The 17,442-nt window shown below is 42.2% G+C and overlaps 2 protein-coding genes across 4 annotated transcripts; one reads left to right on the top strand and one right to left on the bottom strand.

The window, feature by feature from the left end:
• Positions 1-720: 720 nt before the first annotated feature.
• On the bottom strand, positions 721-9,243 carry thbs4a (thrombospondin 4a). Of its 2 annotated transcripts, XM_035165513.2 has the most exons (23): positions 8,952-9,242; positions 8,007-8,204; positions 7,649-7,896; positions 7,375-7,477; positions 7,097-7,188; positions 6,217-6,268; positions 5,902-6,116; positions 5,660-5,797; positions 5,414-5,494; positions 5,161-5,313; positions 4,940-5,044; positions 4,748-4,855; positions 4,511-4,670; positions 3,560-3,678; positions 3,170-3,222; positions 2,988-3,072; positions 2,779-2,875; positions 2,459-2,637; positions 2,211-2,259; positions 1,910-2,106; positions 1,651-1,823; positions 1,236-1,375; positions 721-1,145 (listed from the first exon to the last, which is right to left on the bottom strand). In XM_035165513.2, the coding sequence occupies exons 1-23, from the start codon at positions 9,031-9,033 to the stop codon at positions 1,108-1,110; spliced, it is 2,865 nt and encodes a 954-aa protein (XP_035021404.1). In that variant the 5' UTR covers positions 9,034-9,242; the 3' UTR covers positions 721-1,107. The 2 variants fall into 2 exon arrangements, with proteins under 2 accessions (XP_035021404.1, XP_035021403.1); XM_035165512.2 differs by having other exon boundaries at positions 4,748-5,044; positions 8,952-9,243.
• A 2,003-nt stretch (positions 9,244-11,246) lies between these two features.
• mtx3 (metaxin 3) lies at positions 11,247-16,757 on the top strand. 2 transcript variants are annotated; one of them, XM_035165552.2, is made up of 9 exons: positions 11,247-11,356; positions 12,640-12,709; positions 12,885-12,961; positions 13,051-13,143; positions 13,234-13,416; positions 13,510-13,586; positions 13,956-14,113; positions 14,372-14,460; positions 14,628-16,757. In XM_035165552.2, the coding sequence occupies exons 1-9, from the start codon at positions 11,276-11,278 to the stop codon at positions 14,721-14,723; spliced, it is 924 nt and encodes a 307-aa protein (XP_035021443.1). In that variant the 5' UTR covers positions 11,247-11,275; the 3' UTR covers positions 14,724-16,757. The 2 variants fall into 2 exon arrangements, with proteins under 2 accessions (XP_035021443.1, XP_035021444.1); XM_035165553.2 differs by lacking the exon at positions 14,372-14,460.
• The last annotated feature ends 685 nt before the right edge of the window (positions 16,758-17,442 follow it).

The following is a 17,442-nucleotide window of genomic DNA, read 5'->3' as shown; positions in this document are numbered from 1 at the left end:
CCTTCATACAGCTAAACATGTAGACTGACCTCATGTAGAAATAGCACCCTGCAGTTGTATGCCTCTAACAACCAGTGCAGTTTCTGTCAATATATTTTTTTTTCCAGACTCCTATGAAGTCACTATGTCCTTTGACACTGAAATCTTAAAGGTCAATCTTTGAGTTCAAGTGACAACTTGTAGTCAAAATTTGAAAAGATTTCCTAAAGACAGACTTGAGACATGATGTTCAAGAGGCTTAAGAGGTCACAGACCTTATACCCCCAAAATCAAATCTCTATCAGTGATTCTAAGTGAACATTTGTGCCTGATTGGAAAGGATTCTCTCAAGGTGTTCTTAAGATAAAGAGCTCACAGGGCAAAAGCCTGACCTCCACATTTTAATTCTGTCACTTAAGTCCAATTAAATGTCCGTGCCAAATGTGATCAAATGTGTTCCTGATATATCCGATCATTACTGAATTCAACTTAACATTTTTCCAAATTTAAAGAAATTCCTTTAGGGTGTTCCTGAAATTTTGCATTCACATGGCAAAATGTGCTTTGTTATGCACATTTTGCACATTTGTTAAGCGACCTTAACCTTTGACGATCAAAATCAAATCAGTTCATCCTTGAGTCAAACTGAATGTTGAACAACAGATGGACAACCTGAATATATAATGCCTCTGGCCACTGGCTGTCACTGGCGCTGAGGCACAAAAAATGATAGAGCTTGCTTTGATTTTTGTGAATTGCTGCATTTTATTGTATTTTCATCCAAACACAGTATTGCCTCTTTTCATACAGTTTTCATAAAATGCTGATAAAACTGAAGGTGATATTGCAAAGACATATACAGAACCTGTATTTATACAAGAATATACTGGCTTCAGTTACATCACACTAACTTAAAGATAAGTATATAATGCCTCACGTGAAGACCATCACTCTAACGACACAAAATCACGACTACAGCATGTTCCCAAATTCATCATTCAGTTTCAGCTCATGGTCTCTAACTCTTTGCTCTCGGCCGTGCAGCTCTGCTTCTTTAATCCTTGTTCTCAGCAGCGCTCCAGTCGTCTCCCTGAAGGATCACTTCCCTCTCTGGCTTCACTCTGTGCCCTAGGCACTGACATCCTGGTAGTCGGCAGGAATTGTGTCTAAGGAGATGAGAAATGGGAAGAAAGTCATAAGGCGTAGCTGAAGCTTATGAAGCATTTGTGGGACTTCCTCAACCTGCAGTCACTCACCGTTGCAACGATATTTCAAATTGGACCAGATGATGTTTTCCTGAGAGAAGCAGAACACTCCCAGTCGTCCCCCTCTCATACTGGTGTCAATTATCACGCCTGTGTCAGCCACCAGGTCTGAACCCTCAAAGAAACGAGCCCTGGTGCACACATGAGGGGAAATCAGTTAGTCTGTTCACACAGGATTGATTGATGGATGGATAGATAGATAGATGGATAGATGGATATATGGATAGATAGATGGTCAATGATGGGCTATTATTTAATCCTCAATATTTGTAGTTATCTATCACTTCAATTTCTTCCCCATCAATAGTCATCTGCTGTCCAGTAGTGATCAGATCGCTCAGGACAGATGTTAAGAACAGGTCTGAACGGGGTGTATGTGTCTGAGTGATGGTGTGTGTGTCTGTACCTGATGTATCCAACCTGTGGTCGGTGCTGGAGGAACCAGCGGTAGGAAACCTTGTCCTTCCAGCCAACGTTCCTTGGGTCTTTCCACAGGAGACGGACCTGCCCGGTGGTGTCCCCTGTGTGCCAGAGGGAGTTCCTCAGATGCTCACCTGGGCCTGTCTCCGACTTCACCATCTGAAGAGCCACAAAAGATGAGAGGGGAATAATTAATACTGACAACAGGTGATGATCTACAGACACACGTGGCCCTCTTCCCTCACCTTGAGCTGTATTCCCGGCTCTGCAACAGCCCTGAAGGGCGCAGCCTGCCAGTAGGTTTGTTCTGTCTGTTTCCACATCACCACGTAGAACGAGGAGGAGTCCTGGTAGCCGAAGATGAAGCCTGTGTAGTCGTCGTCTGTCACCGTGTTCACGTGGAACGTTCCCTCGAAGTCGACCCCGCTGAACGCTTGGTAGCCTGTAGATGTGGACAGCGGAGAAGGAAGACACAGCAGTGCTGGTTAGGGAAGAGCACAGTGAAGAAAATAGGAAAATAATAAGTATGACGGTGTCTGTACGTACCTACAGCAAGTCCAGGGTCAGAGTTCATGGTCTGCACTATCTCCATGCCCTGAGAGAGAGTTTGTTTGTGCTGTCATGTCATATGTTGTTGCTTCATTTAAAGTTAATGATAATCAAATCTTACTATCCATTGCCATCCAATCTTTCTACAGAACACCTCAGGAATAAATTGCTTTATTAGACAAGCCTCTGCAGTTCAGGTGCTTCTCAAACAAGCAGGTGGCTCACAAATGGAAGCTGCAGTTCACCTGGTTGAGAACCATCCAGTTGGGGTCAATCTGGGAGTCGCCCTCTGGGTCCAGCACGACCGTCTGATAGGCTCTGAAGTCGGTGAGCGTGACCTCAGCGTTCTCTGGGCAGAGGTCGATGATGTCGATGACATTGTCTTTGTCAAAGTCCCCTTCGCATGCGTCTCCAACATTGTTGTCTGAAAGTGACAAGGCCATGATTCAAAAAACCTCACAGCGGCAAATTCTACACACACACACACACACACACACACACACACACACACACACACACACACACACACACACACACACACACACACACAGCGACCGATGCTCACTGTCAGAGTCCTGTTGATCTGGGTTGGGAACTAGTCTGCAGTTGTCTTCGTTGTCCAGTACGCCGTCATTATCATCGTCATCGTCACATTCATCTCCCTACCAAAATAAAGTATGACACTTTGTAAACGCAGCCATTTACAGGATATGTCAGCATACATGAGATGACTTATTGATTAATGTAAGGATGAATAAAGAGACAGTTTCAAACCTTTCCATCCTTGTCAGTGTCCAGCTGAGAGGAGTTGATAACTGTGGGACAGTTGTCATTTGTGTTCTGGTGTCCGTCCCCGTCACTGACAAAGGATAGTTTGTGCAGGTGAGAATAATGACATAACATTGGACATCTTATACATAACAATACCACAGGTCATGAGAGTGGCCTGGCTCTACCTGTCTATGTTGTCGTCACAGCTATCTCCAATCAGGTCGTCGTCTGAGTCCGACTGCAGGTAAACAAAACAGACACTGTTGATCAGAGGTATGACAGCAGATTATTACTTCCACAGAGGAGGTTATTTTTGTGTGTGTTTGTTAGTTTGCAGGATAACGGCAAACAGTACTTCGATTCAATTTTGTGAAGGGGTGGGACATGACCCAAGGAGGAACCCATTCAATTTTGGGTTGGATCCGGATCAGGGTGCTCAGGTTTTTTTTTTTTCATTAACATTGGGAGATATGAAAATAAAAGTCTGAATCTAGTGAATTTAAAAGTGGTTTCATAAGGAGGCTGTTAAAGAGGTAAACTGAGGTGTACTTTCAGGTTGTTGTTTGGTTTGTTACCTGGTTAGGATTGGCCATATCAGGACAGCTGTCACAGGCATCCCCCACCCCGTCATGGTCTCTGTCCCTCTGGTCTGGGTTGGGGACCCGTGGGCAATTGTCGAGAATATTCTTCAAGTCTGACAACATAAACACCCGAGTGGCTTTAATTTCAACTTAATGTGCAAAAGCATTGACAGGAACATTTAAAAAGAAGCATGACAGAGCCCAGCCTGGAGAAACAGTCTGTCAAATGCATCAGCAGATGGCAGTGTTTGTCAGGGAGGAAGGTGAAATAGTTTCCAGTGGCCTTCAATGCCTGGCAAAGGCTCACCATGGAAAAATGCTTTTAGAGAGGAGACAGACGTGACCAAGCACTGAGCAATCCAGCCCTGAGAGCTAAAGACATAACCAAACGAGAGCCTGGGGTGATAAGCAGCAGCAGAGCAAAGTTTAAACAGGCAGCGGCCGTCAGCATGTGAAGGTAAACATACAGGCTCACAGGCCAGACCTGCAAACTGTTTCCAGTGGAAGAAATGAGAGATCAAGTGAAGTATGTGAGAAAACAACACTTGGGATTCCAGTTGGAACATTTTAACATTTAACGCAGTTTTCTACTGGGGCTTGTGATTTTTGATGCTTGAGTTATTTCTCTGTAAGCCCAGGCTGGCAGAGGATGTGAATTGGAAACAGAAAATGACGAGGAGGACGTTTTCCAGGTCTGGACAGTACGGTCCAGACAGGCTGACGTTTGGATGACCCTCCTGGACACGGTAGCTCTAATTAATGTTATAAAAGCAGTAATGGTCCTGTTACTAATCCTCCAACAATGATGACCACCCTACTTTATTCAGCCACTGTGGCCATTTATAAAAGTGACAGCTGCTGCAGCGTTTCCCTGTAATTAAACCACCCCAGAACTATGACGACATAATGAACATTTGGCCGTTAAATACGAACTAATGCACTTACCGTCTCCATCCATGTCATCATCACATTCATCTCCCAGCCCGTCCTGGTCTGTATCTGTCTGTCTGGGATTGTCTATAGTTCTGCAGTTGTCACACGCGTCACCATGGACATCGTTGTCGCTGTTCCTCTGGTCCACATTAGGAACGAGCCAGCAGTTGTCCTGGGACAGAAAAAAAGAGGTTCACTCTATAATGCATACGACAGACTAGCATTCATAAAACTTGAGAAGTCACCTACATCTATGTTAATGATGCCATCGCTGTCTGCATCATCATCGCAGGCGTCACCCGCCCCATCCCTGTCTGCGTCCTCTTGGCCAGAGTTTGGCACAAACACACAGTTGTCCTGGGGGAACACGTGTGCAGTGTTAAGTTTGAATATAACAATGAATGAAGTGCATGAGAGGAGAGCGGGTGTAGGAATGAGTACCTGCTTACAGTTGTTGTCTCTGCACTGGAGCTTTATGTCAGGATATGCGTCAATATCTGTGTCCTTTCCACACACGTAGCCATTACCTGCCCAGCCGACGCCACACTAAACAACACAGGCACAAACAGGAGGGACAGCATCACCTTCTGTGTACATGATCTAATGTGGAACAGCACAATTTGTGATGCAGAGGCCTCTGTGTAAAGCCTCAGGGTTTTTACCACACAGCTGATGCTACCATCCCGCAGCACAACACACTCAGCGTTGGCGTCACAGGGGTTGGGTTTACCGTTGGGGCAAAGCCTGGTGCCCTGGCAACCATTCACCTGGTCACCCGTGAACCCAGTTTTACACTCGCCGCAGCGGAAGGAGCCCTGATGAGGACGGGACAGAGTCAGATGACGGGATATAGCCTCTGAACGTCCGCTGTAGGAGAGTGTGATGATAACCATGCACCAGTTTCAGAGGACTTACCATGGTGTTGTGACAGTGGGAGTTGGTAGTGCAACCTCCATTCTCAGGTGGGCCCAGACACTCGTCTATATCCTCACATACCTGGGGCGAAGAGTAAATAAAGTTTGAAGAAAAGGATCATTTATTTGTATCACATTATTTTTATAATAATAATAATAATATTAATAATGATTATGAATCATCAGCAGGGATAGATCGAACAGAATGAATGTCTTATATACAGTCTATTCATTTTTGCTGTTTTACCTGTTTGTGTGATTTAGCATAGGATACTCCCACTCCGTTTATCTCTGGTCCAGTATAACCCTCAGGGCATCTCTCACAGCGAAAACCAGGAGCAGTGTTCACACACCGGACACCAGGGAAACATGGCTTAAACTGACACTAAAACACACAACAAAACACAAGCTGGTCAAACGTTAACGAGTGGAACTTCCACGTACTGGCTGCAGAGACACATGCACGATAAATATGTATGTAAACGATACCTCATCTACGTCATCACAGTGCACCCCGTCTCCTGTATATCCATCCGAACATGGGGCACAGTGGAAATCCCCCAACTCTGAGCGGATGCACATGTTCTGTCTGAAACAGGTTCCAGGTGGACACTGAGTCAGAGGACGAGGCTGCATGACATCCTGCACTGGACCTGGAGGTGGAGGTGGAGGTGGACGAGTGTTGGTTGGAGAACCCCCAAGACCTGTTGGCACAAATAGAGAAACATAAGCCCCTTCATGAAATGTCACTTTGTCAGCATCGTCAGACTATGGTAAATGAATAGTTTTTTATATACTGCTTACCACAGGCAAGACACTCAGCGATGGTGTTCCTCAGAAAAGTTGTCTCCTTAATCTGAACCAGAAAGAAACAGGGTGTAGAACTATCACCTGGGTAAATATTTTATGTACCCACAGCATACAGTTTATTCATAGAGCCAAATAATACTTTTTCAATGAGTAGTGACATCTGAATGAGATTATGAGGTTATGAAAAGCTATAAAACGTGTGTCTGCCGAGGTGATGAGTTTTAAACATGTATTACAGCCTTGGGATTCTGTTTGATACAAAATCTCCTAAGAAATCCTATTTTTTTCGTCATTCACTTCTGTCTGCTGCGGAGGTGGAGGTCTGATTTGTGATTTATTCAGGTGTCTGTTGCTGAATAAAACCTAAGAACAAGGCAGCAGTCCAGTCCTCTCATGTGACCAGAATTAAATTCACTGGATCCAGATTTTTGTTTTGATCTGCACCAAATTTCATACATATCAGTCCCCTAAATATGCCAGATTTTTTTCCATCAAACTCCATGAATCATTCTCTGAGAAATCTAGGAAAACATTGAAAAACGCCTTCTCTCCCAATGTTAAAGAATGTGCAAATTCCTAGATCTGACCCCTGATCCGAATCTGCACCAAAATTCAAAGCTTTCCTACCACCAAGTTTTCGTGGAAATTCGTTTTGTAGTTTTTATGTAATGATACAAACTAACAGACAAACAAACTTTAGATTTTACCACCAAGCTAATCTAACCATTTTTTTTATCACTATCAATTTTAGCAAAGAGGGTGACATAGCAAGTTCAATGTCTTTAATTGATTTTCCTAACCTTGTGATCAATGTCAGTGTTTGTTCTTGTGTGTTTCGTTCTCCATCGGGAGGTGAACTGTGTGTGGGCTATACCTGTTTGAGCAGCATCTCCCTCAGCTCAGTCAACATGCTCTTCAGCTCCTCCATGGTGGCCTGGTTTTGTTCCTCCCTGCCTCCCTGGAAACCTGAGGGGATGTCACAAATCAGAATTACAGATTCTTTACATCACTAATCAAACCTTCAACATTAAGAGATATTTCATGTAAGAGTGGTAAATATATTTCCACTTTTCATGATGGCAGACCCGCTGTATGAGAGGCAATATCTTTAAATCTCTGACATCTATCAGGTTTAAGTAAAAATGTCCTCACCCAACACATGCACAGATTCACTGTGCTCCACACTACAGTCCTGCAAAGTGGCCACGTTCTCTATGGTGTCCTCTGTCACCAGCTTGAAGTCTGTCAGTTCATTCTGAAAACAAAGAAGAAAACAGTAGTAAGGATGAAATTAATTTACCAGAACTCTATTAAGATATGGTCCATTCATTCATATTTCCCAATGCTGTAATTTATAGGATTGTTTCCAAGCAGTATATTCAGTTTCTGCAGCATAATATAGAGACACTATAAATTGGCTATTCACCTGTCCACTTGACTGCAGCGTCCTCAGAGCCACCTTGTTAGAACCCGGCGGGAGTGACCCAAACGCAGCTGGAAGATCATCCAGAGAGTGCGCCAGTGTGCAGTCTATGTAGATGTTGAGGCGAGGTGGACCACGCTGCAGACCCCTGGCATGTAGCATCACATGATGAATTCTGCCGTCTGCCAGGGAGGCGTGGTTGAAACTGGTTGTGCCAAATCTGCCGTCGGTCCTCAGGTAACGAATGGTGACTGCAGATGGCAAGAAATAAAAATGGAGTGAAGGACAGTGGACAGAAAATAAAGAGTGAACAAGTTAAAATAGCTGATAGTGCCGTGTGTGTGGCTGTTTGATAAGTCACCCTTGCTTAGTTTGGCCTGCACACTGAAGTCCAGGTACTTGGTGTTGTCTTTGGGGTTGATGACACTGAAAAGAGACGTGGGGGCCTTGTTGTGGAGCCTGAAGGAGGAGAGGAGGAAAGCCTCGTCCTGCCCTTTGCTCTTCAGCTTCCCTTGGAGCAGGTCGGGCAGGCAGTCCGGAGACGCCAGCAGGTCGTAGACTGACACAGGAGAGGATTGTTAAAAATAACGTTCAGTCAGCGGCGTGGAATATTCAGCACAGCAACTGAAAACACTGGTTTTACTATAAGAAGTGCTGACTTTTTCTTGTAAGAATGAAAAGAGACATTTCTGAGTTTGTGTCTTGACGGCTGTGGCCTGGAGTCTACTCTCCATTGCTACTGCTGAGTAGTGTGGCACTTTATTAAGTGTGACAGCATATTTGTGTGTGTGCACCCGTGTGTGTGTGTGTGTGTGTTCATGTTTGTATCCTGCTGTGTTTTATAGAGTGGTAGATGGGAGTTCCAGAGAGGAGCAGCAGTAAACTCTTTCCACTGGAACAGCCCCCACCGCCTCACACTCAGACACATGCACACTCAAAACACTTGCACACAGCCATTAGCTGAATTCAAGAAAAATACGCAGTGACAGGAAATTGTGTGGAAAAAAGTGCGTGTGGATTCCAGGCAAATCAAGGGTTTAGCACATGGACTTTGTCAGTTGTTGTTTTCGCCATCTCATTTAGGTCACACTGCGTAGATCCTGGATTGAAAACTCTAACTCTAATTTAAAAATCCCAAAAGGTTGATTTCGTTCCAGAACAAATCAACAAAAGCAGACGACAGGTTGTCTTATATAAATGGGGGAATTTCGAGGAAATGAAGTTTATAGAGCTTCAACATGCACAGCACAAAGAAACACACTGTGTCTAATGTATTCCAGAAGCAGGGTGAGGAGCCAGTACTTACCGGTCCCTTCAGCTGAGACAGTGAGCACCAGCTGTTGCAGCACCAGAGACAGAGCTGCTGCTCGGGCCCACACACACATCATCAGTGCTGCAGAGCAGGACACACCACAACAGAAGCTGGGTTTCTGAAGAAAGATGTCGATTTCCTCCTGTGGATCAATAAAGAAAATCACGGGCGCAGAAGGATGGACGAGTCCAGAATTTGAAGCAAAATATCAGCAGAAGTGAGATGGCTTTTCTGGGGGGGCCAGAGGCAAAGTAAAGGGGAGTGTTCTCGTATGCTACTGTTGTGGCAGTGGCACAGGGACTATTTTACTAGTCTGGGGGAGTGTCTCCCTGCTACTATCGCCCAATTAAATGATAAGTTGTACATTATACCAGTTAATAAAAGCTGAATAAACATTCTAGAAATAGTAAGACAGTCAATTTTAACATAAAACAGGTTGTAATTTATTCTTTAAAAAAGGATTGTGAGACTGCTGCATTGATTATAATATTGTAATATGAGGGGTTTTTTTCTCCATTTATTTATGGCTCTATTTGAGTCAAGATAAACTTTTATTCCATAAGTCCTTTGTGTCCACAGTTCGTTGCAAATGTAATGTGATATGATACCATAAAAATGCTCTAAATCAGTCTGTATATACTGAGCCAACTCTAAAAATGCCTGAAATGGATCTTTCCTGGATCTCAGGGGAGGAAACCCGGATTCCAGTTTGCAACCGCTCCTCACAAACAGCATTAACCTATGTCAAAGATGTGCATCATCTCCTATAGCTCACTTTCAGTAAGTCAGTTAAACTGTATAACTACAGGCCAATGGTTTTAGTTATAATTCAATCTGATTGAATTTGCTCTAAATGCCCCAGCAACCCTTCGCTAAATTCCATCTGTTGAAGAATGTGGGGAAGGAGAAACAGACAGGGCTACAGACTTTAAGCCTGGGAACCTTTCCTGATGTCTGCTACTCATCTTAAAGTTTTCTTCAAACGATTTCAACATCTCAACAGAGACGTTTACCATCCCTCAGTGCATTATCCCCTTACATTGGTCTGTGTCTGGCCAAACACCTGGCAGCCTTCAGCAGTCTGACTGTCGGCTCCAGGACGTCATGTTATTGCTGCTGAAAAGACATAAAACACACACAAATAAAGGAAAATTACTATTTAACACTGAGATCCAAATATAAATGGAGGCATGTTGTATCAAAATGTATAAAATCAAACAACATTGAGTTTAATTCTTGTAATTAAAATATGAGTCACCAAGCTTTTGTATTTCTATGACATTTTATAATTTCCCAGGAAGTAAACAAGGAAGGAGGAAAGGAACAAGACGCAAATCAGGAACTAACCTCTAATTCATATATATATATATATACCACTAACAAGTAGTAACAACAAATACTTGGCAAGAAACAGCTTGAAACTGATATTCAGGTATATACCGAGTATGTGAGGGTTTTGTTTTTGTACAGAATGTAATGTCTGACACACACATCTTGAAGTTCTTTAAGGCAATTTTGTAGTTTTTTGAGCCACATAAAAATAAACTGACATGTTTATTTCATTAACTATAGAGCAAGACACACAATTCCTGATTCGGTGAATACAAATTTGAGATTGAGAGTTCATCATTGATTTGATCCGGGATCCAGTAGCTGATGAAACAGTCTGACCACATGGTGTTTTACTGGCTGCTCTGGAGTTTTATAAGCACTGGACCATACTTTCTCATTGATGCGGTTCTTTCTCATTACATGTACTATTTTGGGTTCTCTCTCTAATAAACCTGCTGTGCCTCATTCCTGTATGATTACCTCACTATGACTGAACATTTTATGAGCCCTAAAGTCAAGTAAAGGGCCGTTATCGAATAACAGAAGTCAAACGTGGGTGATTTTATTATTCCTTAAGGACACTATAAATATAACAGTTCCTCTTGACAGGAAAAATATTAACATATTTGTTTTTTCACCTATTTTGATCAAGTGATTTTTCAAACAATATTTATTCACTTTAACTAATTACATTTTTTCACCTGATTTGATCAGGTGTTGTTTTCTTACTATGATAATATTTCTTAACTTTATCTTCTTCATCTATCCCTTTTTTCACATGATTCTTTCCCTCTGGTTTTTACAATATATCTTAATTAACATATTTCCGCTTTATTAATTCTATTGAGTTTTATTTTATAAGTTTTATAAATTGTTTCTTTAATTTTTCTTCTATAGACGCAGATTTTAAAACAATATTTCTTCACCTGATTTTTCGTTCACTTCTGCAGGCTCTGACGTCACACGCCCCCCTCCATGAATCCAACATGGCGGCTGCCATGGAGCTGAGATGCTGGGGAGGAGACTGGGGTTTACCTTCTGTCCACTCCGAGTCCCTCATAGTTCTGGTAACGTTTTCACCCAACATTAATAATAATATGTCCATTATGTCCGCTCGTGTTTTTAAAACGAGCGGTTCTCCGCTCTCTGCTCTGTGTATCTCTGGTTAGCTTCCATGCTAACCTGTGCAGTGTGTCTCTGTGTATCTCTGGTTAGCTTCCATGCTAACCTGTGCAGTTTGTCTCTGGTGCGTTGACGTGCAGGATGATCGTGTAAATAATGTCACAGTTGCATGTGACACCTGTTTGCTCTGTCCTCTGTGTCTCCGTCATGTCGCTGTGTCTGATAACAAAGCTTTAGTGGCTTCAAGGTCAGTTTACACCCAGTTTCATTTCCAGTCTTTATACATTTGAACTCACTCTCTCGCTGGACATCTATCGACTGGGATCGGTGCAGTGACCTGATTAGAAAGTGAACAGACAAGTTATTTCCTGTCTATTTACCATAGTGCTCCTCAGTGAATACATGCAGTGACAACTCTTGCCACCAGGTGGCGCCGCTCATTTAAAGGACTGTCCATTTAGTGACTTTAGTTATTTAGTGACACTCGTGATGTTTGGTTTGCTTTGGTTTATTGACAACAAGCTGATATTGATTTTAGAATGAAACATATCAAACTTTGTCAGCGACAGGTCTGGACGTGTTAGATAGAAACCAGGTTCAATATGTGACGATAAGGAATCTCAGAAAACAGGAAGTTAAACTGAACAACTGAAAATGTAAATCACATCAACGATCAGTATTTTTTTCAGAAAGCTGACAAGGCGTTTGTTTGATATTTACTGGCAAATAAACCTTTGAGAATCCTCTGGCTCAAGCTTCACCAATGTGATTTATTGCTTTTCTCTGGTTTATATTATTGTAAACTGAACATCTTTGGGTTTTGACAAAATTAGACATTTCAAGAAGTCTCCTCGGTCTTCTGAACATTGTGATTTACAATTTTACTACTAATACTAAAAATATTTAGTTATTATCATTATATCTATTAAAATTATTTGTTAGTTAAACCTCTAACTGATTCAGTAAAATATATTACAATATAAACATTATTTGATGTCTTTCTTTGTTGTTTGCTTGTGTTTCTTGCTATAAACTGTGTCAAATTCCTCCTGGTGGTACTATGACCTCTGCAAACATTCAGCTGCATTACGACATTGATACAATATAAAACCCAGCGTTATTTTCCAGTAACCAGTAGTTCCATTCTAACTGACTTTTTAAATCATAAATCCACTGACTGTTGTTTCTATTTGTATCTTTTCTGATTCAAGTGTGTGTTTTCTTTCAGGCATACTCAAAGTTTGCTGGGGCAAAAGTCACAGTTTCTCCTATAGACTGGACATGGAAGACTCTAACAGGTGGGCAGCAACTTCTCATAAAACAAGACATTTTAAACATGGTCAGAATGCCATGTGGTAATTACATGTGGTGGGTGGAGAGTTCTATGATTTGACTATAACGCAAAATAACACACAAATACAATGTTGAATAACTCAAGCTTTGTCTTGACTATCGTTTTTATTCAACCTGCAGCAACAGTCCCAGAGCTGCTGTGTGGAGACGCTGTAGTTCAAGAACCATCACAGATACTCAACTTCCTGAGGAAACAGGTGAGAGTCCGTCCATCACCTGGTCATCATGTACCCGAACCCATTTAACAGGATTTATGGCTCGACAGTTATTGTTATGGTTTTTCCAGAGGTATAACGCAGACTATGAGCTGACAGCCAGACAGGGAGCAGACACCATGGCTTACATCGCCCTGCTCGAAGAGAAACTGCGACCAGCTCTGGTAAAACCATCGCTCCTCTACTTCTACTTGTTATCCAGTCAAACATATAATTAGTGAGTCATGATAATGTTTCTGTTCTGTGTCCAACAGCTGCACACGTTCTGGGTGGATGCAGAAAACTACGCCAATCTGACACGGCCGTGGTTTGCTTCACATTCGCCATTCCCTCTTAACTTTCTGGTCCCTTGTCGCCATGCCAACACCGCACTCTCCCGCATCCTTCTAACCAAAGGAGAGGCGCCTCTACACAGAATCACTGAGGTGGAGGGGAAGGTAAATACTGAGGTGTCTGACTCATCAGCGTCACGTTGTGTCAACTGTGTCTTTTTATACAACTCTGACTCTTTCTCACTGTCTGTGCCTCAGATCTACAGTGATGCTAAAGAGTGCCTGAATCTCCTCTCGTACAGACTGGGGACAGCAAACTACTTCTTCGGCAACTCGTGAGTTGTTTAATGCGTCTGTAAGACCACGTCTGTACATCCCGAATATGTGCAAAGTGGAAAACAGAATGAATGAAAAAGCTTGAAAAATTGAGATGCAAGTGTTTCCTGTTTAATTAAATTTGTGGTCAGGAGTCATTTCTTTTTATTAATTAAGTATTGATTTGGATGTTTGATTATTTTTTACTGGTATAGGAACAATTTTCCACACTTTGATGTATAGATGGAACAAGTCCTCTTTCTTTATAAATAAGGAATAAAGATTCATTTAGACGATATGATCAATTGTAATTTATTGCTTCATGAAGCTCACTGACAGTATCAGTCACATGAATTTGTATTTGTATACATGTGTGTTTGTGATTATAGGCCGACCAGTCTGGATGCCTACGTTTTTGGTTTCGTGGCCCCCCTCATTAAAGCCAACCTTCCCAGCAGCCCTTTGCAGAGCCACCTCAAACAGCTGGATAACCTCATGTGCTTCTGTGACACCATCCTCGCAGTGTACTTCAGCTCGGACCGCCCTTGTAAGATCTGCACACTGGAGCGATTCACATTTTGATGACAGTTTGATAAAGACAGGGGATTTTTACATTTGCACACAAACTACTTACTAACCTCTCCAGATTGTTCCTTCTCCTTTCATCTGTGTTTCCCTGCATGCTTGCTCTCTTTTATTTTCTTCATTTTTGGGTGTTGAAACATTTAGTACTCTTCCCGTTACACTTATTCTCTGTATTCTCCTTTTCCTTCTGCGGGTGTCCCCTTGGTTCTTCTCTCTCCAGGTCCTCCCCCGCCTGTTCAGGAAACAATGGATGCAAACCTGCAGAAACTAACTCAGCTTGTAAACAAAGAGTCCAACTTAATAGAAAAGGTGCTTCTGCTTTCCCTTTCTTTTCTCTTTATGGGTTCATGGTTGCATTGAACTGGTCTCAGTCTCAACTGTAACTACATAAACAGTGCATATCTTTTGAATCATTGTCATATTATATTTCTGCTCATGCATGTGTGCTCTGACTTAACCGTACATCCTGTTTCTAGATGGATGATAATCTTCGCAGCAGCCCTCAGCACAAACCGCACAGACCAGACCCCAAACCCAGTCTGCTCAGCGAGAAGAACTCCTCCCCTGCCTGACCCTTCACCTTGCAGCCCTGATCCAGCCTTATGAATCCACGTGGAACAGCCCATAGATGAAAGGTGCTGCTCTGACTCAACGTTCTGAAAAAAAATAAAGAAACATACTGACAGAACTGAACTTCAGCTTCTGCAGCATGAAAGGAAAATAACTTAATAATTAATGGAAGTCTGACTATATAACTATAAAAAAAAGACCTTTTTAAGGCAAGATAATGATGAAAGATTTCACAGATGTTCATATGAAAGAGAAGGGAAAGTGCTTGTGTGAGGTCTTTAAAAAGGTTTAGTGCATGTATGTGGTAAAGATGGAATGCTATGAAGTGGTGCCCAATGAGAAAGACACAGACAGCTGAGGGAAACTTAGAGTTGAATATGAAGAAACACAAAAAATTGAAATTCCTATGGTAAATACTAAGTTAAAGAGACATTGGTCGCTAAAGTAGAATGGTGTGGGACTAGAGCACCTTATTTCACCATTGAAGTAATCTAAAGTTACTCTAGTTTATAGATCTGTGTTTTATCATGGAGCAGACATGAATCCTAGTATCTACTGTAAAATCTTCTGCACTGTAAATTCTAATAGAATTTGAAGTAGATGATAATGTACAGTATGTCAGACTATAGGAATAACCAATTGCTTGTATAGTTGTAAATACTTTCATGAGTGTCCTCTAATGGAGTCGATCAGCTTGCTCAACTATTGCTTCAGCCTTAAACTCCACATAATTTCCAGACGTTATCTGGACTTTGCCATATGAAGAACGCAGCAGGAGATTGACCAAGTCAGATGCGTTCAGAAAACATTAAAATCTCCACGATGTTTAGGTGAGTGTTGGCTTCCGGGTAGATCACGTGGGGACGTAATATATAGATTCTACTGCATGTTTTTGTTTATAGCACTTTAATACAGGAATCTGCCCTTATCGTCAAAAGCTCTTGAATCTCGTTGTCTTTCCCAGTTGACATTTTTGTGTATGACTCCTCTATTTCAACCTGAGATATTTGTGTTCTTTTTGTTTTGTTCAGTGATGCGACTGTTGCGTGTTAGAAACGTCATCAACACGCTTACTTGCATGTGCTAACTTCTCCTGACCTTTTCCTGCTGTATTCTCACACGGGAACACTCGGACATTCTCCGGACATTTAACTCGAGGGGCTGGCAGGAAAAACTCCAGAGAATGTCCGGAGCAACTGTCTCTGACATTTGTGTTTTCACATACAGCCCCTCTGGATAATTTCAGGAGAATATGTGGAGTTTAGTGCAGGTCTGAACGCAGCTTTAGATACACTGAGGTAATGGAAGGGCTCTACACGCTGTATAAATGTGTTCATGCAAAACATTTGGGACTAACCACTGTGTCTTTCTATCATTTACGCCTTTATTGTGTGTCATTAACAATCCACTCATTTCTGTTGTTGCCATTACTTTTTTAGGACCACCTTTTATGTGTAATTATTTGTTATTCCTGTTTAACAAACATTCTGCTCAAACTGAAGTGTCTGTCCCGTTTGGGAAAGTCTCATTTGCTGCCTTCTGTTTTCCCTCATTATTACCGTCTGATTATCTAGATTGGACTGTAAAATGAGTTGCCTGTTTTTCTTCACGTCATGTTCCCAAATGTCCTCGCAGCTTATATCATTACTGAGTCCACTCTGTGCGTGTTTCTTTCATGATCCGTGTCCCAGTTTAAAAATGTTGATACTCAAAAAGATTTTTGGCTTTTGCAGCTTCCAGAAAAGATTTCATGGACATGTTCACCTTTAAAGCTCCATACTCTGAGACTAAAGAGTTCATTGGTGTGTGTGTGTGTGTGTGTGTGTGTGTGTGTGTGCGCGTTGCAGAGGCTTGTGAGGATCATTTGGGTGCAGTGTGCCTTCATGACTGCTGGTGTCAACATGCTGAACCTTCACTGTTTTGATACATGGTCATAAATTATATCTTTGTCATTTCCGCTGCCGTTGTTCATAATCTGTTCACGGTTGGAAACCATATCATATTATTATCTTATTAAAAATAATATATAAACTGTACTTTTGTCTCTGTATTTTTATTTTTAAAAGAGTAAACGTCTCCATCTTCTCACTAAGCCAGTGCATCATCAAGCCGTGTTATTGGCTGACCTGTTTTTCCAGTGATAATGACAGAGGATCTCACTGTTATCCACTGTGCCGCTGCGACTGTGTGATCATGTGTTTAGATGTTGGGGAGGATAGAGTGCTCTTTGTCTGCTTTTGGCCTTAGACATGGAAAAAAAGGAATCGGATAATTTTCACGTCATAGGTCACGTGTGGGAGAGACTCCTGCTCAAACGCCTCTTGGTTTGTTATGTATTCGGTGCATTTGGACCTGTTGCAGCGATTTTACGTCACTATTCTGGCCCTGTTCTGTTTTCCCTGGGTTAGAAAAGATTTGTGAAATTAATCATATCAAACAGTGTCCCACAACTAGTGTTAAGCAGCAAAACAGAGTCTTCCTGAATTCAGCTGTACAAAGTAAAGTGTTCCAGTTTCTCTGCTCAGTGTGATCCGCTGCAGGACGGCAGAGGAGTCGATTCCAGTAAAATGAGGCTGTCACTTTTCAAAGAGCTCCCCTCCCAGCTCCAGCTGAGCACAGAGCTGTTCTGGAGGCCAGCAGCTGTTCCCTGAAGGCCTGCATGTGTTTGCCCTCCTCTTCTCCCCTCTCCCTCCCCTCTCCATTTCCCCAGAAATGAGGAAA

The sequence above is a fragment of the Hippoglossus stenolepis genome, chromosome 9, assembly GCF_022539355.2.
Source record: "Hippoglossus stenolepis isolate QCI-W04-F060 chromosome 9, HSTE1.2, whole genome shotgun sequence".
Lineage (NCBI taxonomy): Eukaryota > Metazoa > Chordata > Actinopteri > Pleuronectiformes > Pleuronectidae > Hippoglossus > Hippoglossus stenolepis.
This window is presented reverse-complemented; position numbering and strand designations above follow the sequence as displayed.

Bases quoted from the DNA above. Each gene is read 5' to 3' on its own strand.
- thbs4a (XM_035165512.2), bottom strand. From the start codon at position 9,033: ATGATGTGTGTGTGGGCCCGAGCAGCAGCTCTGTCTCTGGTGCTGCAA. The intron at 4,671-4,747 runs GTAGGTGACTTC...TTTCTGTCCCAG, and splicing joins ATGGCATCATTAACATAGAT to GACAACTGCTGGCTCGTTCC. The intron at 1,146-1,235 runs GTGAGTGACTGC...TCATCTCCTTAG, and splicing joins TTTGAAATATCGTTGCAACG to ACACAATTCCTGCCGACTAC.
- mtx3 (XM_035165552.2), top strand. From the start codon at position 11,276: ATGGCGGCTGCCATGGAGCTGAGATGCTGGGGAGGAGACTGGGGTTTA. The intron at 12,710-12,884 runs GTGGGCAGCAAC...TTCAACCTGCAG, and splicing joins GACATGGAAGACTCTAACAG to CAACAGTCCCAGAGCTGCTG. The intron at 13,587-13,955 runs GTGAGTTGTTTA...TTGTGATTATAG, and splicing joins AACTACTTCTTCGGCAACTC to GCCGACCAGTCTGGATGCCT.